Source organism: Hyperoodon ampullatus (assembly GCF_949752795.1).
Source record: "Hyperoodon ampullatus genome assembly, chromosome: 9".
In the NCBI taxonomy this organism is placed as follows: Eukaryota; Metazoa; Chordata; class Mammalia; order Artiodactyla; family Ziphiidae; genus Hyperoodon; species Hyperoodon ampullatus.
This window is the reverse complement of record NC_136922.1, coordinates 10,811,980-10,828,486: the sequence shown is the minus strand read 5'-3', so window position 1 is coordinate 10,828,486 and position 16,507 is coordinate 10,811,980. Positions and strand designations below refer to the sequence as shown.

The window sequence follows — 16,507 nt, the reverse complement described above, 5'->3', positions numbered from 1 at the left end:
TCTTGTTTACTTGGAAAAAATGTAAAGAAGCCTCTCTTTCATGCTTGACATGACCTTTGGCTTTTTATTCTGAGATAAAGCTATTTGTAAAAATGTTTGCAATTTGACTTAGTAGTTCAATAAATCTTCAACTCTCAACAAGTACTAAAAACTGTAATTTCTTACCTGGTTGAAGCTCATTCCTTCTTTCTTCTTTAGCAGCTTGAACTAAACTTGCGGCTAATGGAAAAAGAAAAATATAATCCATTAGCAAATGATCCATACAGCGGCTTGTTAAAGTTTACCATTTTATATCCAAAATAAGTGAGGGCTCAAAGCTGTCAGTGGATGATTAAGGTGAAATACAAAGTATTCTTTTTTGTAGATAGACTCTACAGATTCTTTATTTCAAATCTAATCTCCCAAATGCATCTTCTCACAGAAAACCATTATTATAGAATGATCGAATATTGCAAAAATTCAATACTTTGAAACTAAAAAAATGTAGTTTAGTTCTTGACTTGTAGCAATGAAAGAGTTCAACTTACCCAGCAAAGTTCTCTCCCTGTTGACCGAGCAACTGACAACTTGCAAGTCTTTCTCAAATGTATAGAGATGCTATTAAAACAGAAGTATTTTTTAATTTGGAGTTTCATGTTAAACAACAATTTCATGAATGCAATTCCCATTCAGCTCTCCAGCAAGTATCACTGTGGCAAAGCATTTTATTAAAGAACCACCAGTGAACCAGTTTATCCATACTGAGAAGTTTCAGATTATTTTCTAAGAAAAAAGTTTGCTATTGTAGGCCATCTTTGGCACTGAAACTTAACCATGAGACAATATAGTATAGTGGTTAAGAGCATAGAACTTGGAGCCAAGCTAGACCCAGGTTCAAATCCTAACTCTGCCACTTGCTAGCTGTGTGACTTTAGATGAGTTATTCAACCTCTCTATCCTTCCGTCAGTAAAACAGGAATCATAATACAACCTATCTCAGGAGATCCTTAGAAGGGGTGAGTTAGATAATCCATGTGAAAGTACTTACTACAATGTCTGCCACACATAATAAGTACTCAAGTGTTAGCTATCATGATTATTGAGGCAAGTAACGCTAATCACATTACATGACTATGACCTGATTAACTATGTCTAACAGACTGTCACAAGTGCATCCCCTAAAGGACTCCCATATTTAGAAGACTGGCCAAGCAGTCTTCTTTTTTATTTGATCTTTATTTTTATTTTCTTGCTGTTTGATTGTTGCAAGATTCCATTTCCCGGAATAGTAAAGAAAATTAAAGTGGTCATGCAGAAGGAGGATGTGAGGTGCAGCTTGAGGAACTGGAGGCAATCATGGTTATATTAAGTAAACTCTCTTAAAATACACTTAGAGGATAAGGAAAGATAGAGCCTTAGACTTCAGGAGAGAGCAGGCTAAGAGAAACAGTGACTGCAGACTATTACGAAGGTAATTAGTACCTGCAGACAAAAGAACCACTGAGAACATACTAGAATCAAGGGGCCAGAAGATGATAGAAAATGTTGAAAAGTCAGGAAAAGGGAACTTTGAGTTAATAAGAAGGCTCTGGATTCATGTGAGAAATTTTGGTTTCCTTTGACTCTTGTTCTAAGGGATTCTTATTTATAAGTAAGAAGAGTCATGAATGTATACACTTAAGTTTTTAGTGTTTTATCCTTTTAATTAATAAATAACACACAAGGAGAGTCTCAGCGTTGAAAACATGCAAACACTACCAAACAAAAAGTCTACGTTCTCCATTACATTCACCCAATTCCAATTTCCTCTGAAAAGGAAACATGTTTGTAATTTGCTCTGTAGCCTTCCAGATCATTCAAAATGAGTTTTTAATATATATTTAGGCACATGTATATTCGTCTTACAAGTTTTTTAAACATAAATGGAATGTATTATTCTGGCAACTTGCTTTTTTCATGTAATAATGTGTTTTGGAGTGCCATCTGTGCCAGTGTACATTTATAGACTTCTTAGTCCCTCAATATTGGTAAATTGTTTTTATGTAGGCACAAAGTGACTCCCTCCCATTTGCCCCAAGAATTAGACAAGCCTGTCATGTTAACCAATGTCTTATGTGAGTGGTTTGAGGAAAGATTAAGAAAAGGAGGCTGGTTCTAAACCTGGATCTGTGAGAAGTAATGAGAAGCAAGAACAGTAAAGGTTACGCAGAAGCAGAAGTCAGAGCCAGAGGTCATTATGAGATCCTAAGCTTCTGGGAGCACACAAATCCTGGGGAGGGCGGTGGACTTCCTACATCCCTACAGAACATTGGATACTTGGTTTGAGCCAACTTGGCTTAAATCTCAAAGGACTAAGAGACCAGGTGACATTTTGTTCCAGGACTCCTTACGCTTTTTTTTTTTTTTTAAGATAATGGTAAAGGGAGAAGAGAAGGAAGGAAAAGAAATATAAACTAAATTTTTAGAAAATAAAATGAAATAAGAAGTTGTATCTAGAAAGAAGGAAAAATTTTAAAGCAGTAAAGTAACCAATAAGTAACTATAATCTATGGTGATTTTTACCTCATTTTGTTTGGTTTGGTAATCATACAATCCAAAGAAGACATTTCCCTTATCATCCTGAAAAGAAAAAATTAACTAGATGTTTATTAAATGTCATTGTTTAGGAAGTTACTAGTTTTAAAAGAAACCTGCAATAATTCAACCAGTATTAGCAACAAGCACTCTAAAGGTAGCCTGCTGTGTATGTCAGAGAGGGACTGAACCTGTTTCTGCTGGTCAGATGGATCAAAGAGTGAAAGGGAATAAGAATGTACAGCTCAGTGAGTCTGGGGGACCCTGTCTCCTAGGACTGAGCATGGTGAAGGAGCGAATCTTTTTGTACTTCCATTTATTTCTGCAAGAGAATATATATGACGGTCACTGAAAGTGGCTAGAACAAGTCCCTGATATTTTTATAAGTAAAACTTTTTGAATCGTACAACTCCTTTAACGCAGCATCCTCATAGATACAACTTAAAATAACTTTTTTTAAGCAAAAAGAAAAAAAAGTACAGTAATACAACTGTGCAAAGCAAACTGACCACTGTTATTATTCTTCCACTTTTCACTACTATGGTAAAGTTATCTGTAAAGTTAAATTTTCTTCCCTTAGAACAATTAATATTGAAAACACACTGTCAAATAATAATACCTCAAAAGTCTGAGCATATATGTTTGAAAAGATGATGTACAGTAATAATATTTAATATTATCTCAAAGATAAAAATTTAACATTAATTAGGTTTAAACATCTTTTACTTGGCATTTTTCCTGTAGAAAATAAACTATTCATCTATTCAAAACATTTGAGCGCTGTGTCAGACACTGTGTAGCTTTTTATTTAAAAAAGAGAAAACATTTCATAAGACTGAATTTCAATTATCCTATTCAAGCTCACAAAATAAAAAAAGTCATATGTTAAAGATTAAATGCCAACAGGTCTTATTCACTACCCCTCAATAAGATACAGCATAAAACTCTGTAAAAAAAAGAAATGGTTAAAATGGTAAATTTAATGTTATGTATATTTTACCACAATTTAAAAAAAGAATATAGGCATACCTTATAGGTATAAATAATATTTCCATTTCTTTCAACATTTAGTACACGTAAGCTCTCATAATTGTTTTCTAAAACACCTGAAACAATAATAGCAAGTTAATACTTAGCAGATGTTTAAAAACATATCTAACAAATACAATATTAGTGTGAAAAGCTAAATACAAAAGAATACTGATCATACCATTACATGGAGTTTAAAAACAAGCAAAGCTAATCTATCTTATTAGAGATCAGACTAGTAATGACCTTTAGGGAAGAGGAAAGGAGCAGTGATTAGGAAGTACCTCAAGGGAGCCTTGCTAATGGAAGTGTACACATTGGAAAAAACCAGCAGAATCTACTGAAGCTGAATATATATGGCTCAAAAATTGCCCTTGTACATATATCTCCTAAGAAGTATACACATATTGTGGCAAATAACACACATGACATCTACAGCACTATGGTTCAGAGACTTCCTGGTGGCGCAGTGGTTAAGAATCCGCTTGCCAGTGTAGGGGACATGGGGTCCAGCCCTGGTCCGGGAAGATCCCACATGCCGCAGAGCAACTAAGCCCATGCACCACAACTACTGAGCCTGCGTTCTAGAGCCCATGAGCCAAAACTACTGAGCCCGCGTGCCACAGCTACTGAAGCCCGCGTGCCTAGAGCATGTGCTCCGCAACAGGAGAAGCCACCGCAGTGAGAAGCCCACACACCGCAAAGAAGAGTAGCCCCTGCTCGCTGCAATTAGAGAAAGCCTGCACATGGCAACAAAGACCCAAAGCAGCCAAAAATAAATAAATAAATATAGCACTATGGTTCATAATAGTCAAAACTGGAAACCCAAAATATCCATCAAAGAATGAATAAATTGTGGTGTATTCAAACAATGGAATATTATACAACAATAAAAATGAATTAACTTGCTATCACATGCACCATAAATGAGTAAAAGAACCCCACATACTCACCCCTCCCAAAAAAGGTACAAACTGTATGATTTAATTTACACACAAGTTTCAAAAACTGGCAGAAAGAATCTATTGCGCTAGATGAGTGATTGCTGGACAGGAGTAGGAAGAGGACCTTTGGGGTTCTATTAATTTTCTCCTTCTGGCTCTGAGTGCTAGTTCCATGGGTGTGCCTCACTTTGTGAAAACTAACTGAGTTGTGCACTTGTGATTTGTGTACTTTTCTGTATGAAGGCCATATCTGACAAAAGATAGAAAGATTTTTTACACAAAACATTTAACTTGTAAGTTAACGGACCATCATTTTTCTTCTAAAATTTTAGGATATTCCTCCGATTTCTACAGTTAAAGGATTTAAACACTGGTTAGAAACAGCATTGATAATTATCATCATTAATTGGGAAGAAAAGTATATTTCCCCAATTTCCTTAAAATTAAATTGCTTAAACTTGACTCATTTCCCCCCCACAAGAACAGTGTTATTAGATGTTAAAATATTATGTTGATTATGACAAATTCCAATATCCAGGCAAAACATATGCAAAATATCCTATAAATCAGAGCAAATTTCAGTTTGTATTCCTGATTAAAAAGGAAAAATCAAGACACAAAATCAGGATATGGGCTTCCCTGGTGGTGCAGTGGTTGGGAGTCCGCCTGCCGATGCGGGGGACACGGGTTCGTGCCCCGGTCCGGGAAGATCCCACATGCCGCGGAGCAGCTGGGCCTGTGAGCCATGGCCGCTGGGCCTGTGCGCCCGGAGCCTGTGCTCCGCAACGGGAGAGGCCACAACAGTGAGAGGCCCGCGTACCGCAGGAAAAAAAAAAAAAAGAGAAATCAGGATAATTGGTGAGCTCAACCCCTGCACTGGAGCTGGGAGTGGAAAACATTTAGACATGGTTCACTGAGAACTTAGGAATCATCCTGAGATCTCTCTTGCCAACTCCTCACAAGAAGAAGCTGCCTGGCTCTTCAGGGGGCAGGGCAAAGGCGGGGCAAGTGTTGCTTATATATGGGTATATACACTTTTCAATGTATATTGAGGTATCAGACACATCATTCTCAATATTAAAAAAATAAGAATAATCACTTGGTCTCTTAGGATAATAGTATGATTCAATCAGCTTACTGCTGAACAGCACTTCATAATTTACAGATTTCTCATTGCTATCTCAATCATACTGTGTAAGGTACTACAGGCCTATTGTATGGGTAAAACAACTGAATTTCAATGAAGTTAAGATATTTGGCCAATATCATATATTGAAAAAGTGGCACAGACTAATTTCAAGCCTAGGAAAAGGTAAACAGAATGAACTAAGTTTCCTGTATCATACTCACAATGGGAAAACGGATAATTACTGAAAAATCCTTTAAGGTAGATTTTGCAGACATCTAAAGAGAATTTCACTGAGTTTCTTTTCATCCTGCACGTGACTCAAAACTCCTGGAATGCAATGTGTCAATATTTTGAGAAGTTTTTTTTTCTTTCAAGATTATAAGGATGCTGGAAGAGACCTTCTCAAAAGTACATTTAAAAGGTTTCAACTAAGAACTTATTTACAAGAATCTTGCTAAAAAAAATCCAATTTCCTTGCAAAAGCACAACTATTTCCAAATCACTAAAATATTAAGAGAAAAAAATTCTCGGGCTTCCCTGGTGGCGCGGTGGTTGGGGGCCCGCCTGCCGATGCAGGGGACGCGGGTTCATGCCCCGGTGCGGGAGGGTCCCACATGCCTCGGAGCGGCTGGGCCTGTGGGCCGTGGCCGCTGGGCCTGCGTGTCCAGAGCCTGTGCTCCGCAACGGGAGAGGCCACAACAGTGAGAGGCCCGCGTACCACAAAAAAAAAAAAAAAAAATTCACCGACAAGTGCAGATTACAACACATGATATATGCTTATTCCATTAAATCAATGGTTCTCAATGCTTGTGTTGTGTTAGAATCATCAGGGGAGATTTTAAAAGAACATGGATGCCCAAGCCCTGCCCCAAATATCCTAATTTTTTGGAGCTGGTGAGGGGCTTACTCGCTGGTGTGTGTATTTTTAAGTTTCCCTTGTTATTCTAATGTGCAGCCAGGGCTGAGAAACAGTGAACTACATATTTATAAATAATATACATTAAACAATATTCATTAGATAGCATAACTAGGACCTGCTTATAATGTAACCAGAGTAGAAAGAAATAATAAAAATAATGCCTTCATGGGTCTGTTAGGGAGTACGAATTGCAGTCTTAAATAATCCTGCAGTTAAGTACATGGTTCTCATCTGAAGGATATTTGCATTTGATAAATTTAGCAATGTTGGTAAGCCAGAGACCAGTGTCTCACCACACACTATAAACCCATCAGCCCTTCCTCCCCAGATTAGTTGCTCATGTTTTAGACACACCCTTTTAAAAGACTTATTCAATAACCTCTTTGCTTATTCATTCTGACTCTTCTCCCACTAATTCAACACTGGAAAGTCCAGAGGAGGAAGTTTAGCAATTTCAAATGAGGAAACGTGGTTTAAGTTAGCAGTTCAGTGAAATCAGAGTTCATGAAGGAAAAATGTAGCATTCTGATAAATACTTGCATAAGTAAACCTACTAAAAAAACGGAGGGTAGGGCTTCCCTGGTGGCGCAGTGGTTGAGAGTCCGCCTGCTGATGCAGGGGACACAGGTTCATGCCCCTGTACGGGAAGATCCCACATGCTGCGGAGCGGCTAGGCCCGTGAGCCATGGCCGCTGAGCCTGCGCGTCCGGAGCCTGTGCTCCGCAACGGGAGAGGCCACAGCAGTGAGAGGCCCGCGTACCACAAAAAAAAAAAAAAAAAAAAAAAAAAACCGGAGAGTACCTAGATATTAAAGGAGTTGGTGAGTCACAGCTCATGTAAAATTAAAGCTGGTTTGCCACCCCAGTGTCCACTGAAGCCCTATTTACCAGGTCATGGAAGCCAGGTCATGGAAGCAACCTAAATGCCCATCGACAGATGAATGGATAAAGAAGATGTGGTACATATATACAATGGACTCTTACTCAGCCATAAAAAGGAACAAAATTGGGTCATTCGTAGAGATATGGATGGACCTAGAGGCTGTCATAGAGAGTGAAGTAAGTCAGAAAGAAAAAAACAAATATATATTAACGCATATATGTGGAATCTAGAAAAATGGTACAGATGAACCAGTTCACAAGGCAGAAATAGAGACACAGATGTAGAGAACAAACGTATGGACACCAAGGGGGGAAAGCAGCAGTGGGGGTGGGGAGCTGGTGGTGGGATGAACTGGGAGATGGGGATTGACATATATACACTAATATGTATAAAATAGATAACTAATAAGAACCTGCTGTATTAAAAAAATAAAATTCAAAAAAAACCCTATAAATATTTTCATTTATAGTTTCTATCTTTGATGTCATGCACAGAATTGTCTTTCCTACCCTGAGATTATATAAATGTTTGGTATATTTTTTCTACAATTTTCGTTTTTATTTTTTAACTATATATTTGACCAACTAAAATTTATTTATGTATGTATTTATACTCATACATATATAGTATGAGATAACATTTGTCATTATATTTTGTTTACAAATGGTTACCTAGTTGTTCAAATGCCATTTATTGAATTATCTGTTTTTTTCTGAAATGCCACACTTATAATGTAGTAAACCCCTATGTATATTTCTGAACTACTTATTCCTGTTCCATTGACCTATCTACATATTATTAAGTCAATGCCACATTGCTTTGATTACAGCTTTATAATGCTTTTTAATATTTGGTGGTCAAGTCCTCTGTGATCACTCTTCTTTCATGGCTATTCTCATCCTTTTATCTTTTCAAATAAACTTTAGGGTAAATTTGTAAAAAAAAAAAAAAAAATGCTGGTTTGCCAGATAACTCTCGTCCATTTCAATGTATTCTTTGCCAAACACGAGTGATTTCACTTTAAAAGAAGATGTCTGTCAAATATGTAAATTTGGTTTCCAACTGCTATGAGACAAAAATCAAATAAAAGTATTTCTTTTCTTTCCAATGACTATGGGGGTGGGGGGAGTCTCACAGCCTTATACAAAAATTTGAACTAGTTCCTAAAACAGAGATCAAGGAGTGTTAAGATATAATTATCCTATGACATTTCTATTCTGTAAATAATTCACATAAATCCTCCTGCTCAACAGGACCAGATATTATAATTTCTAAACGTATGAAGTAAACATTATTATATGATTTATATTTCATATTCTGAATAAAATGAGAAAAATCAAGGATGGGGTGATTAGTTAAGCAATAAAGAGAGAGAAGATTTAGAAAAGGAGACTAGGAAGGTAGGGGAAGGAAAAGTGAAAAGGAAGGACAGTGGCGAGAGAAGAGTGAAACAATAAACAAAAACAAAGTAAGCAAGCCAATCCTCTGGCCCCCAAATCTGTCTGGGGATATCTAGGAGGCAAAAATAAAAGCATTACTCTTGAGTCAGTTAACTGGTAAAATATATCACTTCCCTGGAAAAAATGAATAACTACAATATTTGAAAGATTAATCAATCTGGAACATTAATAAATTCTAATAAATTCATAAACCTAATACTAATTGAAGCAGGCAAGGAGATATAGGCAAGAAAACCTACATTATTTCTGGTCTTAAATATACGTGACATTTAAACCTTAGAAAATTTACATACCAGAGACTTTTTCTTAGTTTCCTGAAGATATGATATATCCCAAGAGGGGATTAAGCATTAGATAGAAAAATTAATATATAAAATCTATTATATTGCTACATACCAGTAATAGTTAGAACCTATAATGTTTTTAAATGTTCTATTTATGAGAGCAACAAAAAATAATAAAAACCCAGGAATAAATCTGGCAAAAACCTTCATGGAGAAAATTCTAAGAGTTGTTAAGAATCATAAAGGGGCTCTAAATAAACAACAAGCTATACTTTATTCATAGTTGGGAAGATTTAATATTGTAAAGACACCAATTCTCCCCAAGCTGATCTATAGATTCAATGCAACTCAAATCAAAAATCCAACAGACTTTTTGGTGAAATCTAACTGGCTGATTCCAAAATATATATGTAAGAACAAGGAGCATAGAATAGCCAAGATGATCCTGAAGACGACTGATGTGAGAAGACTTACTCTACCAGTTATCAAGACTTAACAGAAAGATAGTTACTAAGATGTCTTCATCTAACATTGGCCAATGAACAAAATTAAAAGCCCAGAAAAGGAGACTCACACACATATGGAAACTTGATGTGTGAAGGAAGTGGTTTTGCTGTCAGTGAGAAAAGGTAGGACTATTTGGTTAGTGACACTAGAACTACTAGCTATTAACACAGAAAAACAATGCAATTTACAAAAGAATATTTTAACACCTGTAAGCTATAAATAATAACAAAACAAAATAATGTAACCACCACCCAGCTTAAAAATAGCAAATATCAGGACTACTTTTGAAGGTTCTGGTGTCCCCCTATTTGACTCCTACATCATATTACAAAAATAAATTCCAGATGAATTAAAAAGATAACAAAATTCAAAGAAAAAAGCTTTAAAGCTTTTAGAAGTTAATATAAAAATGTCTTCATGGCTTCTAAATTTCTTTAAAATATCCAAAAAGCACAAACCATAAAGGAAAAGACTCTTAGACTACATTATAATCAAGAACTCTTGTTTATCAAAGGTAATCACAAACTGAAAAAAACAAGAGATGGACGGAAGATATCTGCAACATATATGATGAACAAAGGACTAGAATCCACAATGAAGAATGCCTTAAAATCAATATTTAAAAACCCCACAATAGACAAATGGACAAAAGGATGAACCGACATCCCACAGAAGGGGAAACTCAAATAGCCAGTACATATATAGAGATGTTCAACCTCAAACCACAATGAAGTAACGTTTAGACCCACCAGTTTGACAAGAAATTTAAAATCTGGAAAACTCAAGAGCTTGTGAAGATAGAGTACCAAAAACATTTCTATACCACAAATGAGGTAGTTAATAAGTACAAGTACTGAAGAAAACAATTTGGCACTACCCAGGAAAAGTGAAGACATGCATAGCCTGTGACTCAGCAACTCTACTGTCAGACATCCATCCTAGAGAAACATGTAAAGTGTGCACCAGGTTAGTAAAAGCATAGACTGTGGGGCTTCCCTGGTGGCGCAGTGGTTGGGAGTCCGCCTGCCAATGCAGGGGACAAGGGTTCGTGCCCCGGTCCGGGAAGATCCCACATGCTGCGGAGCGGCTGGGCCCGTGAGCCATGGCCGCTGAGCCTGCGCGTCCGGAGCCTGTGCTCCGCAACGGGAGAGGCCACAACAGTGAGAGGCCCATGTACCACCAAAAAAAAAAAAAAAAAAAAAAAAAAAAGCATAGACTGTAACAGCAAACCCCAGAAGCCTCCCAAATGTCACTGCTGGGATAAAGATAAGTAAGTTGGGTTCCCTAGGAAACATCCTGAGACAGTTTCGTACGCAGGGTATTTACTAGGGAGTGGTTACTAAAGTGGGATTAACACGTGTAGCAGGAAGGAGAAGGAAGCAGGAAACTGGGGAAGAAGCTACAATGAAGGCCCAGTGGCCTCAGGTGACCTTGGGGTCCTCCACTGGGGAAGCTCTAGAACTGAAATGAATTGTCAGAGTTGTCCCATGTGAGTTAAAATGCCCAGGTCTTTATACCCCACCTCACCCTCTCATTAAAGGAGGCCATACCTAAACTAAAGGGGCATAAAGCTGGGTGACGCAACCCTCTGCCGAGGCCATCCCTGAGGGGGCTGACAGCTGAGGGCTATCTGCTGCCCACACTTACAGCACCTGGGACAAGCCCTTCCTTGATAGGAAGATCTAAGCACTGCATCTCCATGTCCACCATAGTGTTGTATAGTCACACAAATGGAATACTATACAGCAGTGAAAATTAATGACCTACAGCAGTCCACATGGATAAATCTTACACTACTGAGAACAAAAAAAATGAAAAGAATACATACAGTGTTCTTTCATTGACTTAAAGTTCACAAACAAGCAAAATGAAATGATGTTTTGCTTAGGGAGATATACATATGGGTTAAAACTACAAATAGGATCAAAGAAATGTTAAAATATAAAAGTTTAAATGGTTGTAGGTAACAACTTACAGATGAGGGATACAGAGAGAAACAGGATCAAATAGGGAGACAAAGAGCCTACAAAAGTCTTGATATTATTCTATTTTTAAGGTGGGTACACAGTTTTGCTTTTTTTATTATTATTATTTATAGCTTAGATGTGTTAAAAATATTCTTTTGTATAACTGTTTTAATTTTTTAAAGAACAAACGTTTTCTTCCTTTATTTCAGGAGAAATAATTTTCCCAAAGTTCAACCTAGAACAAGAAACACATGCAGTAACCAAATCTGGTCTCCTTACTTCTTAACCCCTTTTTGACTAAAATGCTATCATATATGCACTGAATTTCTGTCCTGGCTGACTTAGCCCCGCTCTGTGGCTATTTTGCCAGAAATATGTCATACATCAGGAGTACTACTTAACGCCACTATGAAATCTTCAGTTGTATTTGTTGATGTAAAAATATTAAGGCTTCAAATTTAGAGAGCAAGTGTGCAGAGAGGAGACTTTACAATGGTATAATTATTCGTAATTTACATTTGAAAAGCCGAGACTTTGAAAGGAAAATAATTTGCACAAATGTGTGGAGTAATAGCTGTGCTAGAAATAAAATAGAATCCCACATTCCCCTGCCAGTGCTACAAATTACAGCAGCAGAATAATTAACTTGTGGTTTTTTTGAGCTACCACCCACTGGTGATTTTCAGAAATAACAATTTCTTTTAGTATAATAGGGCTAATATCCTGCCAAGGTGCTCCGCAGGAGCAAAATACTACCAATATCAGAAAAATCTGGCATTTCTAGTAAGTTTAGTTTCTGAGGACCCAGGGGTATCTGCTGTTTGGTGAAATGTCAACACACAAGTTTATATGTCTTCACAGATGAGTGAAAGACACAAGGAAGCCAAAATCTAACTGGCTCACACACAGCTTTTCAATCACAACACACATTACTGAAACATCAGACTGTAGCTTTCACACTTCATCTAACTTCTCATTTTCAGACACCTGCCACTTAGCTATATAAGGTGGAGGTCCAGAGGAAGGACTACTTTGTGGTGGAAAGCATAAACCTTCAAAAGCTCTTTAGACATTCAGGAGACTTTTAAAAAATTTCCCCCAAAAGTGAAGCTTTACTAATAATGACACTAGTGGTTTGTCAAACTCACTAGTCAAAGTGGAGCCTTGAGCTTGACAAACATGACTCCCTGTTTGGAACCAACAACCAACATGCCAAGACAAGGAACCTTACAAATATTCTGCTAAAGCCGTAGGATAGAACATTTTCTCCAGCGATAAGGGGAAAGGAGTTGTAGATAAGGGTAATTTGATGGACCTCTCGAAAAAATGCCCTACAGCAAGTCTAAGTGTTTAAGGAAAACCAGAGGGGGAAAAAAAAGAGGTAAACACACTGAAGTGGCTAACTCCTGTGCACAACTGGGATCCAGGGTATCGTTTCTTTGAACCTGAACCTAAGCCCTGACGATGCAACATTATTTACAGCCAACGTTTCTTCTTGAAAAACAACCTGGGAAATCACAGAGTTCCCCTTCTTTAAAGTTTTGATTGATCAATGCTGCGAAGGCTCGAGAGTCACTTTCCACTCCCTTATCAAAATCAAAACAAAGGATTTTTGAGACAGATGAAAACCAAAGGCTCAACTGCCCAGAATGTATTCCAATTCACCCTGAGGAAGCTGGGCAGGACACCCGAGGATCACTTAGTCTCACGCCTCTTGCTGGCCGGCACAGGTGGTCTCTGGGTTGGTGGTGACGGGCTTGATGCTTTGGAAAACAGGGGGCTCTCAGTTCATTGCTCACAGCCTGAAAGCAGACCCCTACCCTCTCGCACTTCACATCCGAAGTGGCATGTCCCCTAAATCACGGATACTGTTCACCCAGAAACACGTCTCACAAACGTGGGGACAAACTGTGCAGCTGTTAAGTATTTATATGGTGCTTTTCCTGGCGGCCATGATTCATCTTTTCTTTCTCATAACGCGAGAACTTCCAGGAGCCTCCAGTCTTGGTGGAACCCCTACCCGGGCGATGAATCTTTTTAGGCAGGTGAGATATGAATAAAGCATAAAGAACGACCCTCCCCCACCCCCTGCAGCCTTGTGCCGGAGGAGTTGCCGAGTCTGGGCAGCTGCTCCTCCACGCCCTGCTCTGATGAGATGATGCCGAGGGTACCACTAGTGTCCCAGCCTTTCTACTGAAGGTGACTTGCTGTGCGCAACCCTTAAGCCAAAAGCTCGAGGACTCGCTAGAAGAAGCAGTGACCACCTAGAGGGGTGGGATAGGGAGGGTGCGAGGGGATATCGGTATATATGTACACGTAGAGCTGATTCACTTTGTTATACAGCAGAAACTAACACACCATTGTAAGGCAGTTATACTCCAATAAAGATGTTAAAAAAAAAAAAAACAAGCAGTGCAACTCCGCCACCGAGACCTTGCCCACCTTGCCGCGGGGGCTGTCCCTCCGCCCTTCAGCCAGTGGCCCCGATGAAGGTGGCAAAGCCCAGACTCCAAAGAGGGGAAGGTCACCCCTTCAGCACCAACCTTCACAGGTTGGCAGGGGGCACAGGCTGCGCGTCTGGCGGTGCCCACCAACCACCCCGGCCCAGCCCGGGAACCACCTAGGTATGAAGGACTCCGACTCCCCCGCCTCCGCTGCCCCTGCCTGCCCCCTCCATCCAGCCCCCACCCCGCCCCGACGCACGCCTACAGCACCTGGGCCTCCGCCTCCGGCCCCAGCGGCCACTAACGCCGCCCGCTGTGCCCGCAGCCACGGGAGCACGTCCTTCCCGAGATCGAAGTCGGAGACCAGACGAAGAGCCATTGCCCGGACGCGGCCACCGGGCAGCTCTGGGGCCCTGCGCCGCGGGCATTCCCGGCCCTCCGCGCGCCACCGCGCCCCGCGCCCGCCCCTCCTTCCTCTCTCCCGCCCGCCGCTTTCGGTTCCGCCGCGGCCGAGGGGGAGAAGCCCCAGCACCGCCTCCTCCCGGCCCGGCCCGCGCCGCGCACGTGAGCCTCGAGCTGCGCACGCTGGGCCGGCGGGGGGATGGGGGGGAGGGGGAGCGACGAGGGCGCGGGGCCCAGACCCAGCCCGGCCGCGAACCCTGGGCTTGCACCCTCGCGGCGGAGGACAGAGAGGGAGGGAGGCTTTGTTTTTTAAAGAGGCGTGGAGATGTTGCTGGGCCAGTGGTTTCCAAACTATGCTGCATATGACATGTGCGTGCTGGGCGTTTGGGGGTTTGTTTGTTTGTTTTTCAATCCCCAGGTGAGTCCACTGTGCAGCAAACTTTAGAAACCAGTTGGCTAGAGAGAGGTATTACTAGCTGGGTCACCTGAGAAGGTTCAAGGTCATCACCGGGGCAGAAGCAGGCGGTGGCTTGGGCCTATTCAACCCAATTTCAGAGTGGTGGTATTTTATTAGTAGTGCTTAAGTAGAAAGTAGCAGCGAGGTGTATGTGAGATGATTCTCTTTTAACAGAGATTCGGAGACACTGGAAAGGGTCCATCCGCTCAACACAAACAGGTCTTCTGCCTATTTACGGGGCTCCCTACACTGGCTGCAACGAAGCTGAATTGTTGAAGATTTCCTCTGCCCTTAGTCTTTTAAAACTGCTCTCCTTCCAGGGGCACCTGTGGTGTGGGGCACCGTCTCATCCCCAAACCTATAAAGAAGTCCAGTGTTTTCTTAATCTTGCCACTCAGGTTTCTTTTCATTAGAGAGTGTACCATCAGTATTGCTTGCTGTACCTTTGGCACTGCAGATCCAATCCATCCTGAACATCAATGCCAAGTTATTACTCTCCCTATAACAAAGCTGTCCTCATGGCCCCGTGCAGAAGACTTTGAGTAACAGCCGACTGCAGGATAAAGTGCCTATACTTTACCTGACCCTTCCAGCCTTTTCACCTAGACCTTTGGCTCCAAGTTGGCCTGATTCCAGAACCCTCTGATTCCACCCACTTGCCTCCGAAAAAAATCACCAGACCCTTCCAATCTGGATCCACAAATCTTTCTCACAGCTTCAGCCCCTAGCGACCTTCCTAACCCTGAACTTCTAGACAGATGTTGCTAGTACACCTCATTTGACAATCAAATACTGCATGGAGTCGTGAATTGAATCTTGAGTCTTGCACACCCCTCTGCAGTGGCTAACAGAGCAGCCAGAAGGTGCTCCACTGTTACTGAAGAGTGAGTCAATACAGTAATGGACTAAGGGGTGCTTTGTCACATATTTGTCAAAGTGAGGGTCTGAAAACTACCCTCTGTTTTACAATGCAGACTCCTAGGCTCTAGTCTAGACCTGGGCAAGCACAGAAATGTGCATTTCAGTCAGAGCCTCAGGTGATTCTTAAGCTCGCCAAGATTTGAAAACGTCTCTAAATAAAGGTAAAAGAAACTCTTGATTTCGCCCTACAGACACGTTTCTCCAGCTGCGGTGGTGGATGATTTCAGGTAGCTCTCCACTACTCATCACCGTATTTGTAGGAAAATCATCCTACCTGTAAAGTGCATGAAGCTTTAACAGAAATGCTTACTGAGGCTGCTGATATTGCTAGTGCAAAGAAGGGTGGCCACTGAAATAATTGGGAGATACTACAACGAATCTTTCATACCAAATGGAGCTGGTTGCCTTTGTCATATAGAAACGCCTTCACTTTCCTATTTTAACAATTAAGTTTCTGTTGATTTTTCTCTCAGTTAACCTCTATTTTTACCAAGCAAGACTGATTTTATAGTCTTCATCAAGCAGTGATTATATAAAAATTCCCTTCAAAATAAATTTAAGTAAAAAAGAACATAGAGAAGGTGAGAAATAATAACTAAGATACCAGAA

At 40.2% G+C, this 16,507-nt stretch overlaps 1 protein-coding gene across 4 annotated transcripts in view; it reads right to left on the bottom strand.

The window, feature by feature from the left end:
- The window catches only part of GSAP (gamma-secretase activating protein), a gene marked incomplete at both ends in the record, with an annotated part of 90,314 nt that extends 75,817 nt beyond the window's left edge, over positions 1-14,497 (bottom strand). For 3 of the 4 annotated variants that reach the window (XM_079711101.1, XM_079711102.1, XM_079711104.1), the window contains 5 exons: positions 166-219; positions 528-597; positions 2,542-2,598; positions 3,583-3,659; positions 14,389-14,497. In XM_079711101.1, the coding sequence (XP_079567227.1) occupies positions 166-219; positions 528-597; positions 2,542-2,598; positions 3,583-3,659; positions 14,389-14,497 (367 nt within the window). The remainder of the gene's footprint in view (positions 1-165; positions 220-527; positions 598-2,541; positions 2,599-3,582; positions 3,660-14,388) is intronic. The other variant, XM_079711103.1, reaches the window with a different exon arrangement.
- Between the last annotated feature and the right edge of the window lie 2,010 nt (positions 14,498-16,507).